The 22611-nt window shown below is 45.6% G+C and overlaps 1 protein-coding gene across 1 annotated transcript in view; it reads left to right on the forward strand.

The window, feature by feature from the left end:
- Positions 1-22611, forward strand: part of znf536 (zinc finger protein 536) — a 99213-nt gene that overhangs the window by 36930 nt on the left and 39672 nt on the right. The window contains exons 3-4 of the mRNA XM_071913166.2: positions 4127-4285; positions 12739-14541. Coding sequence (XP_071769267.1) covers positions 4127-4285; positions 12739-14541 — 1962 coding nt within the window. The remainder of the gene's footprint in view (positions 1-4126; positions 4286-12738; positions 14542-22611) is intronic.

Below are 22611 nucleotides of genomic sequence, written 5' to 3' on the forward strand. Positions count from 1 at the left end.
AATGTTTCATGAAATCATATTCTGTTACGGTGTTATTTTTGATAACACATGTCAACCTAGCTTGGGCCCTTGACAGTGCTTGCAACAGACTAGTGCCGATATTGGCCTTGCATTAAATATCAGATATCGACCAGCCATGCCTCTGATATGATGGAGGTTCCTCCCTGACCCAAGCAAGCTGCAAAGAAATGCCATTTTCTTTATTAATTGAATTGTTCAATCATGTTTTTTGTCAGTTAATCCAAAGGCAGTAATGTATCCAGGAGTTTCCCTGACATTGAGTAGCTGTGGTGGGTCTCCCTGCCTTAAAGAGCTGCTGAAGGACGTCATTAGTCTGGGTTTCAGTGGAGAGTTTTAGTGTCCCATGATGGTCTAAATGCTGCTTCAGAGGCTTTTCCGTCCTGACAAGAATAAAACTCTGGATAAAAACACTGAATACTGGTAATTTTTGGCCTAAAAATGGCCAAATATACAACAAATATCTGCATCGGCCTTCCAAAACCCACCCAAGCCCTAATTCAAACAACATTTTGAGCAAGGAGAAAGAGTTATAGCAGCTGGCCTTAACAGCCTTTTATATACGGAGGCGATGGCTCACCTGTGACAATCATTTTAATGTTGTGTCTCCTACAGTGAATCCTCTTTGCATAAAAAAAAAAAAAAAAAAGAGAGAGGGGAGCTGGGAAATGGAAAATCAATACGTAGAGGGTGTCGACGGGCGATCGAGAGTCTCTCCCCGCACCGCGCGCGCCCGGCGTGGAACGATGACGCGTAATATATGGGGTGACCTTCAAAATGTCATAAATGTGTTGTGCAATAAAGTGTCAATATTTGTGGTTATACGGCGCAGGATGACTTTTACAGTAATTGGAACAGCCGTATTAAAAGCTGAGGATCAGTCAACTGATTAAAGACAAGCATGCTGGACGCCCGGCTAGGGCCTGGGAATGACGTGCACACACACACACACACACACACACACACACACATGTATGTATGCACACCTATAGGCATGCATACACACACGTCACACACACACACATATGTACCAGTGCAGGAAAGCACACCCCAAGTTGTGTTTTACCGTTCTTTGTAGTGTGTACTGTGTGTGTGTGTGTGTGTGTGTGTGTGTGTATGGGAATGTGTGAAGCCCATTCATTATTGAAGGGCTGTTATATGCCAGGAGAGCACACTCTCATCCTCTCAGTAGTGTGTCTTCCTCTTACAGGAGCACTATTAACCCTGACACACAAGGACGTGTGTGTGTGTGTGACAGACAGAGAGAGAGACAGTGAGACAGACAGTAGAGCCTGTGTGTGTGTGTGTGTTCTTGTGTTTGTCCTGTTTCTAAGCTGTGTTTTGGGTTTTTTTAATTTTTGCCCCATCTGGGGCGGGCAGGTGGGCCAGTGTCTGTTACACGATCAGGGGAATCTTTGCCAAAAAGGGATCTGTACAGTAGATGGCTGTAAATATGTTTATGAGGAGGCAACTATGACTACAGTATGGTGCAGACCTGGACCAAGCACTGGGGGATTTCTTTTTTCTTTTTTTTTTTTTTTTTTAAACTGTCTAGAGGTCATTTTTAAATGCATTCAAATGAAAATGCAAATGACCGGGGGTGGCGGCACAGCTGATGCGCTCGCGCGGCGCCGAAATTATTCAGGAAATATTAATCTCACCTGTGATATTTTTACATACAATTATATTTCGTCGATTTGCTCGCATCCGGCCGCGCAATATGGCGAATCGCGGAAGTCACAGTATCCTTTATGGCGCTGAAAATCACTTGTAGGGGATGTGTTTTAAATGAATACATCTTTTTTTTAAGCAAAATTCACAATAAATGTTGTGGATTTATGCTCAAAACACTGCTGTTTTCCATTTTAACAAATGAAGGGAGAAAGAAGTTGCCCCAGCCTCGCAAAATTTGTTTAATTTCCACTTCTTTTGTATGAGGAATGCAGTATCACATATTGAATCAAGCATTGTTGGTCATATTAAACCAAAATCCGGCATTTACCATCTACTTTTAAAGCTGAATTTAGTCTCTTTTCGCTTAAAAACCACTATGTGCAGCATCCAAACTCCGCCGTCGCCGAGCGCGAGTAGCAGCATCTGGTATTTAGTATCTGCGTATTGTCAGCCGACTTACATTTCGGTTGCCTTTCAGTTTCAGTTGTGATAAATAGCCTTCAGCCTGATAGCAGCGCCGCTGAATGGAGTCGTGTGTTTAGTGTCAGTGTGGAAGAGGACTTGCTGACTTGGGTCTTTCCATTCTGTAAACCTTATTTGACTCCCGACAGAGGAGGGGTGGAATGGGGCGGGTGGGGGGGGGGGGGGGGGAGCGGGAGAAAAGAAAAGATTAGGCTACTGTTAAAAAATGCTCCTTATTGTGCGGCGTGGTTGCCTAAGTGGGTTGCTCGATTTTGATTCTCTTTCTCTCTCTCTCTCTCTCTCTCTCTCTCTTTTCTTTCTCTCGGGCTGCCTCCCCACCCCTACGCACATACCGAATCATGTGCCAGGCCGGGAGAGAAAAGAAAATGAATCACATTTTTAACCTTATTTGTGCTTCGCTGGGTCACGCGCACGCCCCGGCCCCGCTGCATAATTGTCGCCATGTAGGCCACGGACGCCGCATGTGTGTGTGTGTGTGTCAAAGCGTGTTCGTGATCAAAAAGCAGAACTATGGTTTCTCCTGCCATGGACTTTAACCTCTTTTTCCACAAAGTAAGTGGTTATGGCGCTTTTGAAGCTGCTGTAAATTCATGTCCACTTGCATTAGTGAGGGACCAGTTGCTTTGACTATCAGCAAACATTTCGAGGTTGAACAGATGTTGAAAACTGTATCTGAAATCTGCCAGTCAGGCTGAAATCAGGACCTCAATATCATCTTGATCTCAGTTCAAAACAGTTGCCAAAGCTGTTTTAACATTTGTTTTTTTGTTTCTTTTATAAAATTAATTGTCAAAATTTTGAGCTCGCTCGGGTTTGACGTTGAACTCCGCCAACCTCCCGCGCAGCGACGTCCATCAAATGCTCCTGGAACCAGTGCGGGTATTTTTAATTTATCTTTTTGATTTGAGACGAATCAAGCCATCTCCGTGTCTTCCTTTTGGGTTCCTTTCAAGCGTTCTTGAACTTACTCGTGTCGTCCCGGGTCCGCCGCCCAGAACGGGGCCTTCGAGAAATCCGCCGACTGTCAGCACATCAGAGGCTCCTAACCATCCCGTACAACGGGGCCAGCGTGTACAATCTGATGATGACACCCTCACCTCGGATTGTGCTGCTGTCAACACATTCCCAGGCTGTCGTCGCTCGTCTTTTCGATTCATACGCGCAAGGTGATTGTGTTGATAACAGGCTGTTGTTGCGCTAAACTGCGCGTCGTCGTCGTTTTTTTTCCGGCGGAGGGGCGGGGTCAAAGCCGTTATCACCCTATCATATCTCTGACAGCTACCTGTCAAAATCAGGTCGCGCGGGGAGGAGGAGAGAGACGCGAGGAGATCCCGCCATGCTGACACAGCCGAATTTCTTTTTTTTTTTTTTTTTTTTTTGCGTGTGTTTCTTTTCTTATTTTGCATTGTTAATTCTCGCCGGCACCCGCCATATGCTGCGCCGGGGATGATGATGATAGCAGGGATAAAAAAAAGAGAGACACTTGCGGAGGGAGGAGAGGAGGAGAAAGGAGAGGCGGCGGAGGTGGTGGGTGGGTAGGTGGATGAGTGGGTGGGGGGGTGCGGGGGGGTGGGGGAGTGGGAGCTCAGGCCGCTGGTGTTTCTAAAGAACCTGAAAAGCTTATGAACTGTCAGCATTCTGTCAGAGAGGGAAAAATAGCGCGGCCCCCGTGAACCCGTTTGATGCATTTTGACTTTTGTGTGGCATTCGCACATTTCCAGCACGGCGGCGGCGAGAGAGAGAGAGAGGGGGGACAATGCGAGACAGACAGAGGAGGAAAGAAAGGAAAGAAGAAGAAGAAGAAGAAGAAGAAGAAGAAAAAAGAAAAAGCGTTGTGTTGTGATGTGTGGAGGGGCTGGTTTGAAGTGACACTCAACACACCTTCCATTTGTCTCTCCCTCCTTGTGTGTGTGTGTGTGTGTGTGTGTGTGTGTGTGTGTGTGTGCTCCAGATGTTGGGGAGGACCTGGGGAAGGCGGCGGGGAGCGCTCAGCCGTCTCTGTCCCAGCATCGAGAGCGGAGTCTGGCCTCGTCCTCCAAGGATTGCCCCTACTGTGGCAAGTCCTTCCGCACCTCCCATCATCTCAAAGTCCATCTGCGGATACACACAGGTCAGTCCACCTCCTCATGTCATGTGACACGAGTCGAGCGCAGTGATCCAGCCATGAAACATTTATTTCACTTCATGCAAAATTTACTTCACTAGTTGTACTGACATTCCCTCTGGGCTTAGACCGAAAAATCGTATCCTCTGATATGGATATGATGCAGATTGTTTAATTAAATGTACAGTATATATATATATATATATATATATATGTTAGAATTGATAAATACCGCACTGGTTGTTTGTGGGAAGCCCTTAACCTTTTCAACTCCCCACCAGTTGGTCCGTGATTACATGTTGCCCCTGCCAAGCTTTGTTCAAACCCGCAGAACTTTATTTTAAATTCTGGTCAAGATCCCAAGGTTTCCAAAGATACCGAATGTGTCATGCTGAATTAGAGGGAAATGTGTATAAAATGATGCACAAACATCTAGAATTTTTCCATTTGATGTAAGAAATGGCATCTTGGGTTGGAATACTTCACTCAGTATAAGCAGCTGTAGCTTCGATGAAGAGTTGGAACCTGCAGATACAGAATATGTATGTGACATTGTTGTACAGTATGGAAAAACTAATCTAACTTTAAAGCTACTTAAGGGGAATTTTAAGGAGAAAATCAGAGTTGAAGGGGTTAACCTGAACTGATTCTATTGCAACATTAAATTATAAAAATGTAAAGTATGGAACACAAAAGGTGACACAAAATAACGATTCAAAAAAATCGATATCGGCAGCATCTTTCAAAAACCTTTAATGGTCGAACCCTTCTCATTAAAATGAATGATCTTTTCTGTATTGAAAGAAAGAAAGAAAGAATGAAAGAAAGAAAGAAAGAAAGAAAGAAAGAAAGAAAGAAAGAAAGAAAGAAAGAAAGAAAGAAAGGAAGAAAGAAAGAACCTTACACACTAACTACCTCCATCAACATTAAGACCACAGATGACCACAGTATCCAAATGACTGTATCAAAATAAGCGGCACCATAAGCACCCTGTGATTCCCTGTCACCCATTTCATCTGCAACACATAATTCTCACCTATAACTCATAATCCTGTTTGGTCCCCTGGATGTAATTGATTCCCCCAGAGATATTCTCTCTGCGGTCTTTACTTCATTAGATATCTGATTATAATGCGTTGCCTTCGAATTGATGTAAAAAACCTATTCACACCAATATTCATGACAATATTCTAACGAGGAACCTGCGTTTCCGAACAGCGTCCCTCGCTGAGGCTTAGGGCCGTGGCTATTCTGTTTTTTTTTGTTGTTTTTTTTTTTCATCCTCATCATTTCATTGAGCTCTAATTAACACAACAAGGGTTCAGTGTCCTCCGATGACATCACTCAGAGGGCAATTTCACACTCGCTAACTCTCAATAACTTTCGAACCAAAACAAAGCCGGCCTGTCTGCGCTTTTGGGGGGATATGCGTGAGATGATGTGCCCGATAGATTTCGCTTTATTTTACCATCAAGCGCCCCAACGCTTTGAGCTGTGCGCGCCGCCCATACATCTCGCCTACCAGCGCTCAGCCCAACTTTGCGGCAACCTGTCCGCTGTGTGTGTGTGTGTGTGTGTTGCTGGGAGGTTAAGGCTCCAGTCAGAGTAATGATGTGGACTGTGGGCAGCGGCCAGGGTTGTAACCCACTGCGAGCTAGAAACGCCCCACTAACTATCCAGGTTAAAGTCACAATTACACCACACCGGGGGCACCTTACAGCAAGGACGCTGGGTTCTAGCTGCTGGACCTGGTGTGTGTGGAGTTGGCTGGGTGACTGGGACGATGGGGTTCCACCCCTCCCAGCACGTCCCAGAGTGCAAACCAGCATACCCAGTATAGCCAAATTGGTGCTTTTTTTTGTGTAGTGCAGAAGAATGGTTAAAGATGCTGCAATTATTCACATTATTCAATAGAAGTCTAGTCTACTCTTGTTCATTTATATAGTCCTTTATCACCGACAAGTCTCAAATGGCTTTTACATGCCATCATACGCATGTCATACATACTTCATATACATCATTTTACTACATCATAGACATACTACATATACTACATCATATACATCATAATAGAAGATAATAGAAGGCATGGTGGTTAGAGAAACCGTAACCAAAAGGTCACAAGTTTGACCCCAGTAACTTTGTTCATTGTAAGTCACTCTAGATCAGAGCATCAGCTAAATACCTGCAATATAAATGTAGATGCTTAGATGCTTTTAACATCATTTTTAAGGTTTTTATTAAGTTTCCTTGTAGCATGAACAAAACACTATGAACCTCTGCACAGCTTCAGTTTATCCACCTTTTTAAGCTGACATCAATTTATGGCCTGAATTCCTAATATACAGCATAGTAAGTAGTGTCAATCCATTTTAAATGATATGATAATCGCATATTTCAAGGGAAAGAAGCATAAATTAATGTGTTTTTTGTTTCTTTTGGCTATTGTGTGCCCTAATATGATCACAGACTAGAGGTCATAGTTTACCCAACGTTTTATTTACCGCAACATCACTGCACACCACGCAATCACAGCACAGAGAGAGAAATGAACTTGAGACTTTGAGTCATTTCTCTTCTCTCCACCAGAGATTCGTACTCCTCCAGTTCCTCAAGATGTTCTTGAAAAGCTCAGTCCGAACGTCCTGACCTTTTAGTCCGTTTCTGCACTTCACAACTATGTAATCCTTGAGTGCCGGCGGAGACGCTGGGGCTAAAACGTTCACAACTGAAAATGGAAATCCCTTGCAGCTGAGAAAAATCAATGCTAGCTTTTCTTCTTTTTCTCCGTCTCTCTCTCTAACTCTCTCCCTTGCTTTTTTCTTTTTTTTTTTTTTTTTTCCTCCTTCTCCATGCACTTAAAAGGCAGAATGGGAGACCACCCGCGCTGTAACCCCTTCTCCCTGCCTTAATAAGAGGCGCATACCTCAGGTCTGGAGGGGAATTAGAGAGAAGGCTGTATAGCATGGTAGCACGCCTGGTGTACTGACATAATTAGGATCCCCGTGTTAAATAGCACATCCAGGTCACAGCCGGGCCATCCCCTGCAACGTTATGGTACTCTCTCTGTGTGTGTGTGTGTGTGTGTGTGTGTGTGCGTGTGCGTGCGCGTGTGTGTTGGTGGTGGTTTTCGGGGGGCATCTGTTACCTAGAGGTGAGAGAGCTGAGTTATGTCTGCTTTGAGTGGTACAGTAAGGATCCCCTTGAGGGCCATATTTCATCCTGGAGGAAACAGAGGCCTCATCCCAGGTCTGGCGTTAACTCATGCAGCACACACACACACACACACACACACACACACACACACACACACATGCAGCAGTCTGGGGGTCCATCCACTTCCATCTGAATGTTACTTTTTACATCTCCCCTATCCTGATCTCAAAAAAACATTAAAATACATGAAAAAAATCAAGATTGAGGAAGATTTTCTGCACCTAGGACTATGAGGAAGGTGAGTGAGGGTGCTGCGTTTTGGAATGGAATGCATCCTGGACCGGGGCCTATCTAAGCACAGCGCCTAAGCGTATAGCCGTTCGGCGCGGGGAGCGAAAAACAGCTTGATGCATCCACAACATGTGGCCTTTAAATCATCCCTATAACCTAATCACACCAACTCCACTGTGACACCCTGATTACATCCGCAAGATGACTTTTACAGCGGCTAAAGATCCCTCCCCGCGCTCGCTGACAATACGGAGAAATCCACAGATGACAGCCGAGCCCCCCCCCCCCCCCCCTCCCCCGCGCCCCCCGACCCCCCCCTCCTTCATCCTAATGCAACGTGAGCGACACAATGGAGTTGCTTACCGAGCCGCTTGGGCCGGCATTGTGCGACGGCGACGCCGAGATTAATGAGCGGCTAACGCCAGCTTGAAAGGAATGAAGTGAATTTAAATTTCTCCCAAAAGTTAAAGAGCTAATGTTACAGTATTAATTTCCTCTTGAACAGTGAGTGGGAAAATATCCATTAGCGAAATTAACCACAGTTTTCTAGGTAGCTAACATTGTGCGGCTGTGGCGCTACAGTGTGGGGCCACAGCTAATGAACACACTGCAGAGGGTGATATTTCATTATACAAATTAATGCTCACATTTTAATGGGAAAGTCACATAATGAATCTAGGCTTCAGTGACAGCAATTAGAGGCCCAGATTGTCCCCTTCTGGACAAGGCACTATTTAGCAGTAAGCAGCTGTGTGTAAAAAATAAAAAGGTCCTCGCTCTTGACAATAGCCACACATAACTTCAGGCAGGGCGGCATAACCAATAAGAGTCCCCGCTCACCTTTAAACGAGGGGAGAGAGAGAGAGAGAGAGAGAGAGAGGGAGAGGCAGGCCTTGCCCATGTCACTTAACCTTAACCTAACCTTGTAATCAGGATGAATCAAGAGGGACCTGTGATCTCTCTCTCTATTCCTCTCTCTCCTTCTCCCTCCTCCTCCTCCTCCCTCCCCTTTCTCCCTCTTTCCACAAGCATCTCTCTCTTTCTACCTTTTTTTTTCTGTCTTAGTGCACCTCTCATATCTCTCAAACTTGTTTTATTTTCACCGCAAAAAACATCCATCTTAACAAGTCTCATATTAATCTTATTTTTCATAAATCAAGAGAAACATTCTGCAGTGAGGAGAGATAACTCCACTTGTTTCCAATGCAGCTTCACTTGTTTCAGGGATTTTCTAGAAATGAGTGTCAGTCTGTTGAAACCAGTCAGAATAAGGCAGATCACTGCACTGCTATCAAGAAAATGACACGTGATTCTACAAAATTCTTGAAACAAGTTGATTTGCATTAGAAACAAGTGAAGTTATCGAAGCCCAGTGGCAGATTTCTTCACTAATTTTAAGAAAATAACAATTTTAGGACTCAATAATCGACTAAATGACTTGTTAAGATCATATTGATAGACTTCATACACTGTATATGCCATTTGGTGGCACGTGTGCATGTACTGTACATTTATAGTGTGGAACTGAACCTTTAACCTTGACAGTATAGTGCCATGTTCAACTCACTGAGCTGCCACCAACTCGAGCAGATATACTTAAACCAGATGTAAAGCAACTTCCATTTCTCTCTCAATCTCAGACATCCCATTGGTGTATTTTTTATTTTTTATTTTTCCATCTGCTTCTCACCATTCCGCTTTCCGGCCAAGAGGAAATTCATCTTACAGTATGTCATATCTATTAAGCCATTTTAATTGCCCCTCCATACAGGTCCGGGGTGTTTACCCTCACTTGTTTCTATGGCGCCGTCACAATTCATACGAAGCCAGATGAAATCAGCATAAGCGACATAAAGTGGAAACATACCGCAGAGGAACAGACCCCAGCGCAGCCATCGAAGGGGGGGGGGGGGGACGACGATTTATATCCACCAAGGTGTCACTTAGACGTTTATGAGCGCTAGTTTCTCAAAATCGAACCCAAAGTCGGCCGCGGCGGCGGATTTCCGCCCCTTTTCCATCCTTTCGCGCTTCACCTTTGTCAGAAACGAAAAAACGGGAAACAAAGTGGAGGAGGACAACAACAAAAAAGTTTACCGTTCTATTTATAACTCCCAAATAGCAATTTCCTGGTTTTGTGGCGGCAGTGATCTGTCATGTGGCTGGGAGGTTGTGCTGTTTGCGCTGATATCAATTAAAAGTGGATTAACGGGTACATAATGACCTTTAGCAGTAAATTGTGTGTAATGTTGCAAGGCAGGATACAGTATATTCCCCAGATGTCACACCAGGCCCCTGACGTATGATGGAGCAGATGTCTTAGCCAGTCCAAATGGCTCTCTAAGACACACACACACACACACACACACATACACACACACTCACACACACTCTGGCTCAGGCAGACAGGCACACACGTAAACATGTGTTCACACACACCCCGACTGATGCACACACACACGGATAGATGCAGACATGTGCGCACTCCTCCATCTCCTTCGCACTGTAGATATATTTAAATGCTTCATTTTTAATGGAGAACGGCAATAAACTGATCACTCTCCGAGGGCAGTTGTATTTATTTTCAGTTGGGCTTGCTCCGTACACATCAAAGGGGAGTGTCAAACATACAATTTTCAGTGCTTTTCATTCTTATTTTAGATACGTGGATGGAACATTAATCTTTATTTTCCCCCATGAACATTAACAACCTCTTATAAGGGGGGGGGGGGGGGGGGAGAGGCAGAGGAGGGGAAAAAAAAAAAATCAGATCAGTCTAATTTCTGTCTAATTTGGCTCCTAGAATATCATTTTGTCCAGTTAGAGGAATTGAGAATGATCATTTGCATCAGGGACGTTTCCTTATTAAATCAGCGCTGAGCCTCTGTTCGCCAGCTCACAGGAGAAGCACTTATTGGGTTAAAAGCTCATCTCGCGTGGTTTATTTTAAATATACTCTATGCTTCATAGCCACTCTAGTGTAAAAGAAAAGATATCAAATCACTCCGTCTTTTCTATCTATAGTCAGGACGATCTGTCTCGGCCGCCTGCACTCTCTCCCCCTCTCCCTCTTTCCCTCTCTCTCTCTCTCTCTCTCTCTCTTCAGCATTTCCACCTTCTCTTTTCTTTTGTATTCCCCCCTATTCTTTTCTCTCCTGTATCAATATTGTATTGAGTTGGTGTTTGTGGCCCTTTATTTGAGAACTCTGCAGTAGGTCTGCAGATCGCAGAGTCTTTTTCTGGAATGGTGCCCTCCAAATAATGATAAATTACTTGAGCAGTATGCCATTTGCTAATTATATCCATGATTTACTACACAGCCCGACTTAAATCATTCAAACCAGCCTTGCGTAACAATGCAAATTTTTTTCGTTTATAAAATGGTTTCCATGTGTATAATCTAAACATTTTATGGCCATATATATATATAGACGCGCACACACACACACAACACTTGACAAACATCCCCTTTTTTTTATTCTTGATTTTTTCCACCGATCCCCCCCTCTCTCACTCTCCACACAGTCAATCTGTTATCCTTCTAACAGAAATTCCATTCTGGGAACTTTTTATATGTATATAAAAAATCAAGCTTAGCATTTTTTTCCCCCCTCTCTGTTCATTGTTTAATGAATCCAAATCTGGCTCACACTCCAAGCCTATTATAATTGCTAGCAGGATGCGTTCTATTTCAACATAAGTAAGTATCATTCCAATGGAAGATCCACTTCTGGCAGAATTATGCTGCTGTTTTACCATTATCAAGAATATTCATGAATATGGATGTGCAGCGTAAATAAGTATATGTAAATGTTACACAATAGATTCGCCCCCTCTTTTTAATATAAATCACTTTGATCTGTATATACTTCAGTGAATCATATTGTTTTTTTTATCATAGGGCTACACTGCAACATCGAAACACAAGCATGTGGTTCACATATGTCCCCTGCAGATTTTTCCCTTTTTTTTTTTTTTCTTCTTTTCATTGACTCAGTTCTACATCGGAGTGTATCATCCATATTTTGTTCCCAGCGCAGCACAGTGTGCCGATGGTTGGGGAGATCTTCTGCTGCGGCTGATTTATGCTCCTCAAGATAAACTGCAAATAGGGAATGTCCGAGAAATCGCACTCTCATCGCCAAGGCACAGGCCTGACAGCAAACAAGGCCAAAACAGAGGCAGGATGAGCCCACCGCAGGCTGACACACACACACGCACGCACGCACGCACACACACACACACAGATCCACATAAATACACACAAACAGAGGCCCAGCCGCGCCCTCAGCCCCAGCCCTCGCTCATGCAAACAGAGATAGCATCGAGACAGTTTTGTTGTCAGTTGAAAATATTATCTCTTGTAGTGGACTGAAAGCACCATATGGTGAAATGTTTTTTATGGTGTTGATGTGAGTGATGGCTCACTTGGCGGAGCTGGATCGAGCTGGATCGACCCATATTCAGATGCCTACCCCCCCTGCATCCTCCCCCGCACCCCCACACCCCACCACACACACACAAACAACAAATGGAGCAGAGCCGAAAGGAGAGAAGAGACGGGACTGAATGCAGAATCGTGTTCGGTGTTGCTTTGTGTTGTGGTCTCGTCATATCTCTTCATAACTCCGTGTTGTATTTTGTCTTTCTGAACTGCATCTTCTTCTCTGTTATATTTTTTCACCTTCTTTTTCTCTCAGGCCATTTTCGGGGGGGGGGGGGGTTCTAATTTGCGTGTGTTTTGATGCCAACCTAATGCAAAGCAATTACTAAACATCTTCTTATTTTATGATAGTTAATGAAATGCATATCTTTTTTTAAATTTTTTTTTAGCTCTATTCATTTGACCTCATTTTCTTCGTTCAGGGAGGTTACATGACCCTAGGGTCCACATTCCCTGCTCCAATAAATAGGCTTTGATATCCAGTCAATCTAATAATCAGGTTAATTATTCAATCTTTCTCCCTCTCTCTCCCTCTCTCTGTCTCTCTGTCTCTCTCTTGGCCTCTCAGGAGAGAAACCCTACCGATGCCCTCATTGTGACTATGCTGGCACCCAGTCTGCCAGTCTGAAGTACCACCTGGAGCGCCACCACCGTGAACGCCAGAACGGCGCCACCGGCCCGTCCTCTGGCCACACCCCCTCCTCCGAGCACAAAGAGGATCACGGGAAGTCAGCCGGTGGCGGCATCTTTGCTCGCCCGGATGTCCTCCGCAACGTTTTCAAGGGCATGCCCCCCAACCTGGACTTCAGGGGAGGTCCGCTGCTGCCGCACCAGTGGGCGCCGCCCGGCATGATGTCTCCGCGCGACCGAGACCGCGAGAGGGAACGCGGAGACCGCCATTTTGACGCCGCCTCGGCAGCCGAGAACATGAAGACTTCCGCCGACGGCCCGTCCACTCTGGTCTCGACAGCAACGGACAGTCCTGCCAGCTTCTCTGACCTGGGCAGGGCCTACCAAAGCATGATGGGAAATGGCGTCCACTTTCAAGGTTCTCTCCAGGCCTTCATGGACAGCTTTGTGCTCAGCTCCATGAAGAAGGACATGAAGGACAACCAGAGTCCAGTCCAGCTCCAGAGCCAGCGCTACTATGACAGCGGCGAGCCCAAAGCCAAGCGGGCCGCCTCGGCCGACCCGGACAGAGAGGAGAGGGCTGAGGTCAAGCAGAACTCGGAGCCAGGCAAGCCCGGATCCCAGTATGAACCGCTGGACCTGTCTGTGTCGGTCCGGCCCGAGTCCGCATCCGGTTCTCTTCCCGGCTCCTCGGTCACCATCCAGGATAACGTGGCCTGGCATGGCTGCCTCTTCTGCTCCTTCTCCACTGCCTCCCTGGAGCTCATGGCCCTCCACCTCCAGGCCAACCACCTAGGGAAAGCCCAACAGCAGCGCTCCGACACAGGCAAGGAGCTCCACGGAGAGGCCTCCACCACCACCTCCACCCACCACTCCTCCAGCACCAAGAGCTCTGGTCTGACCCTTGACAGAGATGGAGAGAGAGATGGAGAAAAGACCCAGGGAGGCTGGAACAACCACATGGACCCTCCCCACAACCCCTTCCAGAGTGACTTCTACAGGCAATACGGAGGCCTGTATGATGGATCCCCAAGGGCCAACCAGGGCCTCCAGGGGTATGGAGCTCCAGCAGACCAGGGGCTGGACCTGCCCAGCCAGGCTGTGGGAGGAGCATCTTCCGCTGGGGACGACCAGACTTCTGATAGGGGCTCCTGTGGAGAGGCCGAGGAGGACCAGGGCGGATCCGACGATGAGGCTGTAAAAGCTGGGGAGTGCAGTGCCAGCGAGACCCCTTCGCCCACCCCCAAGAGACAGCAGCGCCAGAATCACTCCGACGAAGAAGAAGAGGAGGAAGGAGCGGCCGAAGAGGAGGAGGAAAGAGAGGAGGATGGACAAATGGACATGGAGAGAGAGGATGAAGAAAGTCCTGCCTCCGACCACCTCCAGAACCACCCCAAACAGCTCCAAGGCGATGCCTCTCCGCCGCCGCCCCAGATGAGCGGAGCCGGTCTGGCCGGATCGTCCTCCGCCATGACCCCGCTCTCTCTGGGTCCCCAACCCCAGAACCAAGGCTTGTCCCTGGAGAAGCAGTGGCAGCAGGGCCTGGGCCTCCTGTCGTCCCCCGGGGGTCCTCCGGGACTGCTGAAGGCCGAGCAGCAGACCCACCTAGAGCAGCAGATGAACATGAACATGCTGTCGGTCCTCAGAGCCTACAGCAACGACAACCTTGCCGCCTTCAACGGCCTGGGAGGCGGAGTGGGAGGAGCACCCATGGGGGGCATGAAGAGGCCAGACGCACCCGGTGAGTGTGTGTTTAACCCCCCTGTTGGCACTGTACTCACCGTAAAACACAGATATCCTCACAGACGCCTATACCAATAGAAAGCAGCACACACAAACAGCCATGCAGATATACACTTGTGTCTCAAATTCAATTTCCCCATCACCACACACATACACACAAGACAAACACATATACATTTTTTTCCCTGACACCCACAAAGGAATCTCAGACACTCACTAAAGGCCTCGAGAATGGCTCTGAAGTGATTTCAGCCTTATTTCAAGCAAGTTTAGAAGCTATCGGCCTGGCGAGTAGCAACAGATTAATCTTTATTACACGTTTATATTACTGGGAGTGCGGCGCCTCCCTCCCTCTCCACAGCATGGAGGGAATAACCCTGGGTGAGCAAGAGCAGGACCTCGGCTCCCCGTGCCATCTCCTCCACATGTCTCTTAACTATCTTAGCTCTCATAAAGCCGCCTCCCAAAAGCCCATTACTTTATAAGACTCGCCGATCTATGACCCTGTGAAAAATGAACTGTCAGCTTTCATGATTCTGCTAAGGTTACAGCCGCTCCTTGAGACTGAAGAAGGAAGTCTTTTTTATTTTTTTTATTTATTTTTTTATTTTTTTCCACAGTGCCCTTTTGCAGTTTAGGGGTGGTTGGGGAAAAAATCTTTAGGAAGAAAGTAAAAGACCAAGCTTGGAGTTGTACTTTCAAACAGTGACTCATGCACACCACAGAGCCAGAAATGGTAGAACAGAAGAAGACGACACAGTCCTGCAAGTATTAGCTGATATCCCATCAATAGCAACTCGATTATGTTGTAAATAGAGAGGTTTGACTGAGTTGCCAATTTTCCACATCTAATTCTAAGTACATACTGGAAGATATATATTCAGTCATTCATTAAATGCCACACACTGCCATGTGTTGTAGCTACCTGGATTAAATTACAATATTTACTCCGCCGCACACTGTCAGCAAACATAGAGTGGCGAAATAGAAAAAATCATTTCTTAGAACAGCAATCCTTTTGCAGATTGTTTCAAAATTAATCCGGAAAACATCCTGTTTTTCATCTTTAGTGAGCATTCAATATGGCCAAATATGGTAGTTTATTACAAGCAATCATGTGCAACAATAATAGGTCTTTTGTTTTTGTGGATAACAGAAGAATGAAACATTTGTACTGGAAACATTAGAGCTCATGTTTACAGGCACGCTTTCATCAAGAATGCAGTGGAAGATATACAAACCTATAATAATTATGTGACCCCTTTGATAATGAAGCGACACAGCAGCATGTGTCGATCTGACCTTTCCATCTGACAAAACATTATCTGTTGTCATGGAACCTGGCTCTCTGCATATCTTACCATCGCGAAGGTATTGCTCCATGAATACAAGTACCATATTTTTTTTTATTTAATAGTGCGATGCCTTTGTGTGAAAATGCCCTCCTTATTGTCTAATCAGGACGTTGTGTGACATAGGCAGTTCCCTCTGCAACTAGGAACGCTTGACCTTTTTAGATAAGGCTTTGTCTACGGAACAAAAGCCTTTCTTACATGTTGTGTTTTTGTCCTAGTCCGAGTCAGGCTTTCATTGTAATAAGAAAGCCCAGCTAGCGATTATGTATCCAACCTCGTGGCAATAGATACTCACCCACATACCCGTGACCCCGTTCAAACCTCTTGGATGGCACGAGGATAGCATGGAAAAACAGAAAAGATCACAGGGAGCAGTAGTAAAATCAATCCATACAGTGGATGTGTGTGTGTGTTCTTGTACTGAGTGTGTCATCACTTTAGCCTTCATTTGCAACTGTAGAAATAACATTTAGGAAAGCAAGGGCTTCTTTCACCTCAAACCAGAATGCTGAGACAGACTCCAGCCTCTAGACTAAGAATAATAAGACTAAGAATGAGAGACGATAAAGAATGAATGAATGAATGAATGAATGAATGAAAAGAAGATATTCCTGTTGGATCTTGTCATGTCTATTTGTTGATCAAAGTTGAGTCCAGCCCAATCTCTCTATCACGATGACTGCTGCTATTACTATGACTACTATGACTAATACTAATACTACAACTACTAGTACTTTTACTATTGCTACTATAGCTACTACTACTGCTACTAGTTGTAGTATTACTACTACCACTACTGCTACTACTAATATTGCTATTACTATTGCTACTGCTATTATTACTACTGCTAGTACTCTTACTTCTACTGCTACTATTACTATTACTATTACTATTACCATTGCTACTCCTACTATGGATGAACATGCTAAGTATGGATGAGAAAATAGACACCATTACAGCAGCCCTTTATGTGTCCACTTGTCAACTCCTTGTGTTGGGGGTCACCAACGGTGGGAAGAGCAAGAGCCACACATTCCACTGTTATTTGGCGGGTGGGGTGGAGGTGGAGGTGGAGATGGGGGTGGGGGGGGGGGTGGGAGGGGGGGGGGGGGGGGGGGGTTGCAAAGACATCCGCAAAACTCAATTCAGACCTGGCAAAATGTGATTATCTGGAGTGGGTTTGCATTAGGTTTGTATGCAAATAGAGCATAAATCATTAATATCGAAAATTCTCCCCTGAATTCGCGCTGCCTGTTGTAGGGCACGCACCGCACGTCTGGAGTGGCCGCCTCTTCATTATTATGCTCAGAGGAGGAGGGGGGGGGAGAGGAGGGGTGCAATGTACATGTATCTACGTGCACTCTAACACACACACACACACATACAGATGCACACACACGTTCACACATCCATAGTCTCGAACCACACCTCCCCAAATTGGCCCGGGGATTGAATTTATCAATAAATGACATTAACAGCAGCAGTGGCCGCGAGGTCTCTGTAATCAGACAAGGTATCTGGTTACTGAGGTACAGTATGCAGCGCAAAGATTGATATGAGCCTGCGCCGTTTGCTGTGCTGTAGATGTGCTTAACACAATCAATACTTGGCTGCAGCGGAGACCTATCTATAGCCATGCATTATCAAACATGAAGTATAACATTATTCAAACAGTGCCGTACATGCCACGGCTGCATGCGAACATCGCTCCTCGCGCCGTATTACTTACATCGCCGCAACCCCATCATTCATTTAATATATTAATTGTGGGCCCGGGACTTCAGTGGGCTGAGATTGACAAGCTGAAGAGGGCGTGTGTTGACAGAAGTGTGGCTCCGTGGGGCTTGGATGGGCGCGTTCAGGTTTTTTGAGAGAGGAGAAAATGGCAGAGCGCGTAGCTGAGCACCTCTCGCAATTTGAGAAGTAGGCTACAGTGCGTAAACAATGAGCGAGGGGAAGGGAGGGAGAAAGGAGAGGCAAGAGAGCAGAATATATCCTCGCATCAATTAGACCCATCACTGCCAATTTACAAGTGCTCTCTCAGTGTGCCATGTAGTTCTCATCATTGCCGCTGTTGTTTGTTGCTGTTTTGTTGCCGACAATTGCTAGGTAAACGCTCGTACGGAGTCACCTACTCCACGCGCATTAGAGGGAACAGAAAAAGCATCTATTTTGGTTGCTCGGAGAGGTTGAATGACTGTATGGCGGCGCCTCGGCGTCACTGCACGAGCGGCAAGGAGCGCACTGTTGCAGCAACACTAATCAAGGAGGCCTCTGTATGTCATGACAAGAAGCGTGCTGTTGTATGTGACGCAGAGCCTTTAATGCAGTCTAGGTGTGCGTGTAACAAACAAATAGATCTTAAAGGAAAAATCCACAGTAAAACACTTTTACACTGTTAAAAAATTCTTCTGGGCCCATTTTGTTGTTTGGTGGTGTATTTTTCTTATTCCTGTGGATAATTGGCCAAGTGTAGATGGCATGATGTCGTATTGAGATATTCCCAGTACAGTAAATGATATTCCCAGTACAGTAAATGTCAAGTTTTGGTGTCAGTCCCTCAGAATCAAAGAGCAAGAGCTTCTTTCTAGACTCACCAACAATCATACACGGAGAAATCCATCGTAGAAGAGGCAGAGAGACCTATTTCTCCACAGACAGTAGCCTCAATAGACCAGAATGCAATGCAGCCACAAGACATGTTGTGTTTTGAGCACAAACCTTCACAAATTAGTCAAAAGGCCTGCTGGGAAACGGAGGAAATGGAGGCAGGTTGGAGGGATAGTGGTGCACCAAAAAACGTAAATTACAACAATTAATCACCAAATAACTCCCGGAATGCACTGAACATCGCAGATTGATGATTTATACCGGTGTAAGAGGATCTGAGGGTGAATTTTTCCCTTCCAGGAGAGGAGAAAGAGGTGAGGCACCTGGCAGCACCGGCAAGCCACGTGTCCATAATGCAGAACAGCTCTTTCTGCAAAAGCTAGATCGAGATACAAGGGAAGATAGTCGCCCAGGCAGACTGATACAGCACCGGCTCAATAAGCCGGGTCATGGACTTTTAAGTACTTCTTCTTCTTCTGTGGAGAAAAAGCAGATGTTTTAGACTTGATCTCGGGCCCCTTTGCCTGTGCCAGAAGAAAACGCTGTATATGCAAAAAAAAAAAAATGTGTTAGTCAAGAATATGTGTTAATCAAGATGTCAACTTTTTTTTTTTTTTTTTTTACCCTATGTAGTCTCGCTGTGACACCATTGGCCTACAAGTCAGCACACATTCTCACCCCTCTCTGTCTCTTTTTTCCGTGTGTGTGCGTGTGTGTGTGTGTGTGTGTAGGGGGTTAAGGGAGCTTGGTTTTCTACTTAATTGCAGCACTGGTTGTGTCACTAGTGGCCAATTACCTCTGTCAGAGGGAGCGCTCTGAAGGCTGTCTGCACTGTGTGGGATCTGAACCCACGAGCGCTGAGGTCATATCAGAACGCCATACCCTACCAGAGCCCACACACACACACACACACACACATACATGCTCTCCCACAGACAAGCAGGCAAACACACTCGAACACACGCATGCAGTGTGAAGTGCAGGCCGCTGTAATAAAAGGCTGATGCTTGTGTGAGTGTTTGAGTGGAACAGGTTCTTTAAAGCACTGATGATAATTAAAGACATATGGCAGGATTGGTGGGCTGGCTGTGAAGCGCAGATGTAGCGGATCACAGTTGGCATTACCGGTGTAATTTTCACTTTCTCGGGTTTATGTGGAAGAAAGGTGGGCTTTAAAGACACACACACACACACACACACACAAGTGCATAATATATACACATACACGCAAATGCACATGTGTCTATGTAGCACGGATACAATAACCAAAACTATCTCTTTTATGTTTGCGCATACATACACATTGACCAGTCACCGCACTGCAATTAATGTCTGTCTTAACAAGTCATTTAACCCAGAAACCCAAATCTTATTTTTCCTTCAAACACGTGAAAAAAAAAACAAATAAAAAAACTGCAAACGGGGTGAGATCATTTCATTTGTTTCCAATGCAAATCAGGTGGCATTTCTTGATACTAGCCTGTCTAATCTGCCTTTATTTCATGATATTGACGCTTGTTTCTATAGTAAAACGACTGAAACGAGTGAATCTGGAACTGGAAACGAATGGCATTATCTCACCCCATGGGTAGAATTTTCCACTTGCTTTAAGAAAAAATAAGATTTTAAGTCAGAATATGAGAAATTTGAATTTTGATTTGAGGTGTTAACAGTGTTAGAGGCACTGATAGTTGATTCCTCCTCATTTAAGTCCATACTAATATAGCATCCCTCGTTTTTCCCCCCTTTGTTTCTGTTCTGTATGTCAGATGTGAGCGCACACACCTGTGTGCTCGCATACCCACCCATACACACATATTTAAAACTTGTGATACTGCAAAACCTGGTAATTGCCAATAATACTGTCCTCATCAGGTGGTTAATTACCATTAATTTGGTCGCCGTTAGTCTGCTAGCAAACACACACACACACACACACACACACCTACACAGACACACACATATACACAAAATGCTTTGACAAGTAGGGAGGGCTGTGGTACTTATTGCTCCCAGGCACCCCTGTGTTTACTAATGAGCCAGACAGATAGCTTACCTCCATTCAGGTAATTATTCTGTATACCTAAAGAAGAAATAAAAGTTTACCTGACACTTTTCATAATGACATACAGCAACACCGCTAGAGACCTAGTACCACCACATTCCCCTCATACACACAAATCCTCTGCACCCGAAAATGCCAAAATGATGAACATTCACATCCTCTCATATGTCCTATATATTTTTTTACCTAGTCCAGTGGTTTTCAAAGCGGGGTCCACGGACTCCTGGGGGTCCTTGCGAGGGTGCCAGGAGGTCCCCAGCAAAATGAGGAACAGTCACTATAATTTCATTACCTGCAAACTGTCCCAATTAGAGAATGTGTAAAAATGACTTTCACTCTCTCCACTGCTATCTCCCCATGTACAGTGTAGTCAGTTGTACAATTCAATACTACATAAACAGCAACAAAACTCTTCCCATGTGCATTCCTGGGACAAAATATTAACAAATGGGGGTCTGTGGGGTTTAATTACTGTCTATTTGGGGTCCAAACTTACACACTGTCATCTCCCAGTATGAGATAAAGAAACACTGGCTATGTTTCCATGCAGGAATAATTCCCTCAAGTATCGTAGTGTTGGGTCAACACATGTAAACATCATAACTGGGTTAGAATAACCTGGTAAGCTCATTCTTATTATAGGAAACCTGGTTGAGATGCCTTATTGGCATTACTGTGGCATGGAAGCATCTTACTGCTTTCACTTTTGTTTTTCGCCGTCAGACTCCGACTCGCACAGCATTATGGGTACATTTTGATGTCAACAAAACACAGTGTGCCGAGCGGCACCTACTGGGATCGTCATTGGGATCAAGCAACCTACTGCTCAGTCATAGAGGGCACAAACTTTTCATACTTTTTTTTCTTTATATCAGTGAATGGGAATATTCTGTTTACTGGCTATCAGAGGTTCATGTAAACAGCTTAACCTGAATAAGGCCTTAGACGGAGTGCGGCCAATAGCGACAGCAGTTGCTCCATGCATGGAAACCAAGCCACTGATCTGTCTCTGCTCAAAACAAAGAGAGTCCACCAAGCTCTCCTGCCTGCTTTTCCCCTCTCTCTTCTCAGATCTCTGCATTTCACTTTCCCACACTCCGGGATCCTCCCTTTTCTTTATCTCTCTCTCTCTCTCTTCTCTCTCTCCCTTTCTTTCTCTCTCCTTGTTGCTGGAGGGCACGGGCTCCTCTAGTGATTAAGCTGTCTGGAGGCCCGTCTGTCTGTCTGAGAAGAAGACTTGTCGGCGATACACTTTCTTTCCCCGGCTCTCATTGTGCCTCGCCCCGAGATGACAGCTTTGACGGTCGGGGAGAAGGCGCAAGGCGGAGGTGCTATTTCACATGCGCAGCAATATTACCAGTTTAACTTGTGCAGAGGTGAATTATCGCCTTGTCACCCAACAGTGCAAATACTATAGTTTTCAAAGAGCAATTAATTGTAATAGCTGCTGTCAAGCCCCTAAGGATGGTACCTGTTGCTCACTCTCTCCTCGGCAGATGTGATAACTCTAAAAATATTTCTCCCCCCCCCCCCCGTGCTAATTTCCCAGATATCAACTGCTGCGGCTGCTGAAAGGTCCTTTTTGAAAAGGCTTCATATTCTTCCCTCTCCCTCTCTCCCTCTCTCTCTCGCTCTTTCTCTCGCCCCTTTTTCCCCCCCACTAATACCTCCGATGATACCGGCCACATCACATTTCCTGGAAGTGCCGTAGCAGTGAATGAAGCGCCGTATCGAGTTGCCACCCCCCCCCCCCCCCCCCCCCCCCCCGAAAAAAAAAGAAACAGAGACGAATGCGGGATGATAGCAATGTTACACGACAATTATTCTATTCATTATTTTAGAACCAGGGGATGGGAAAACAGAGAGAGAGAGAGGAGAGGTGGGGGGGGGGGGGGGGAGAAAGACAGCGTGGGAGCTGGGAGGTTACTGGGAGTTGCGGATCGCTTTCGTACAGTACGGCTTCTGTGTGTGTGTGTGTGTGTTTGCGCGAGTGTGTGTGTGTGTTTGCATGCTTTTATGTATGTATGCGACGCTGCAT

This window comes from Centroberyx gerrardi, chromosome 1 (assembly GCF_048128805.1).
Source record: "Centroberyx gerrardi isolate f3 chromosome 1, fCenGer3.hap1.cur.20231027, whole genome shotgun sequence".
Lineage (NCBI taxonomy): Eukaryota > Metazoa > Chordata > Actinopteri > Beryciformes > Berycidae > Centroberyx > Centroberyx gerrardi.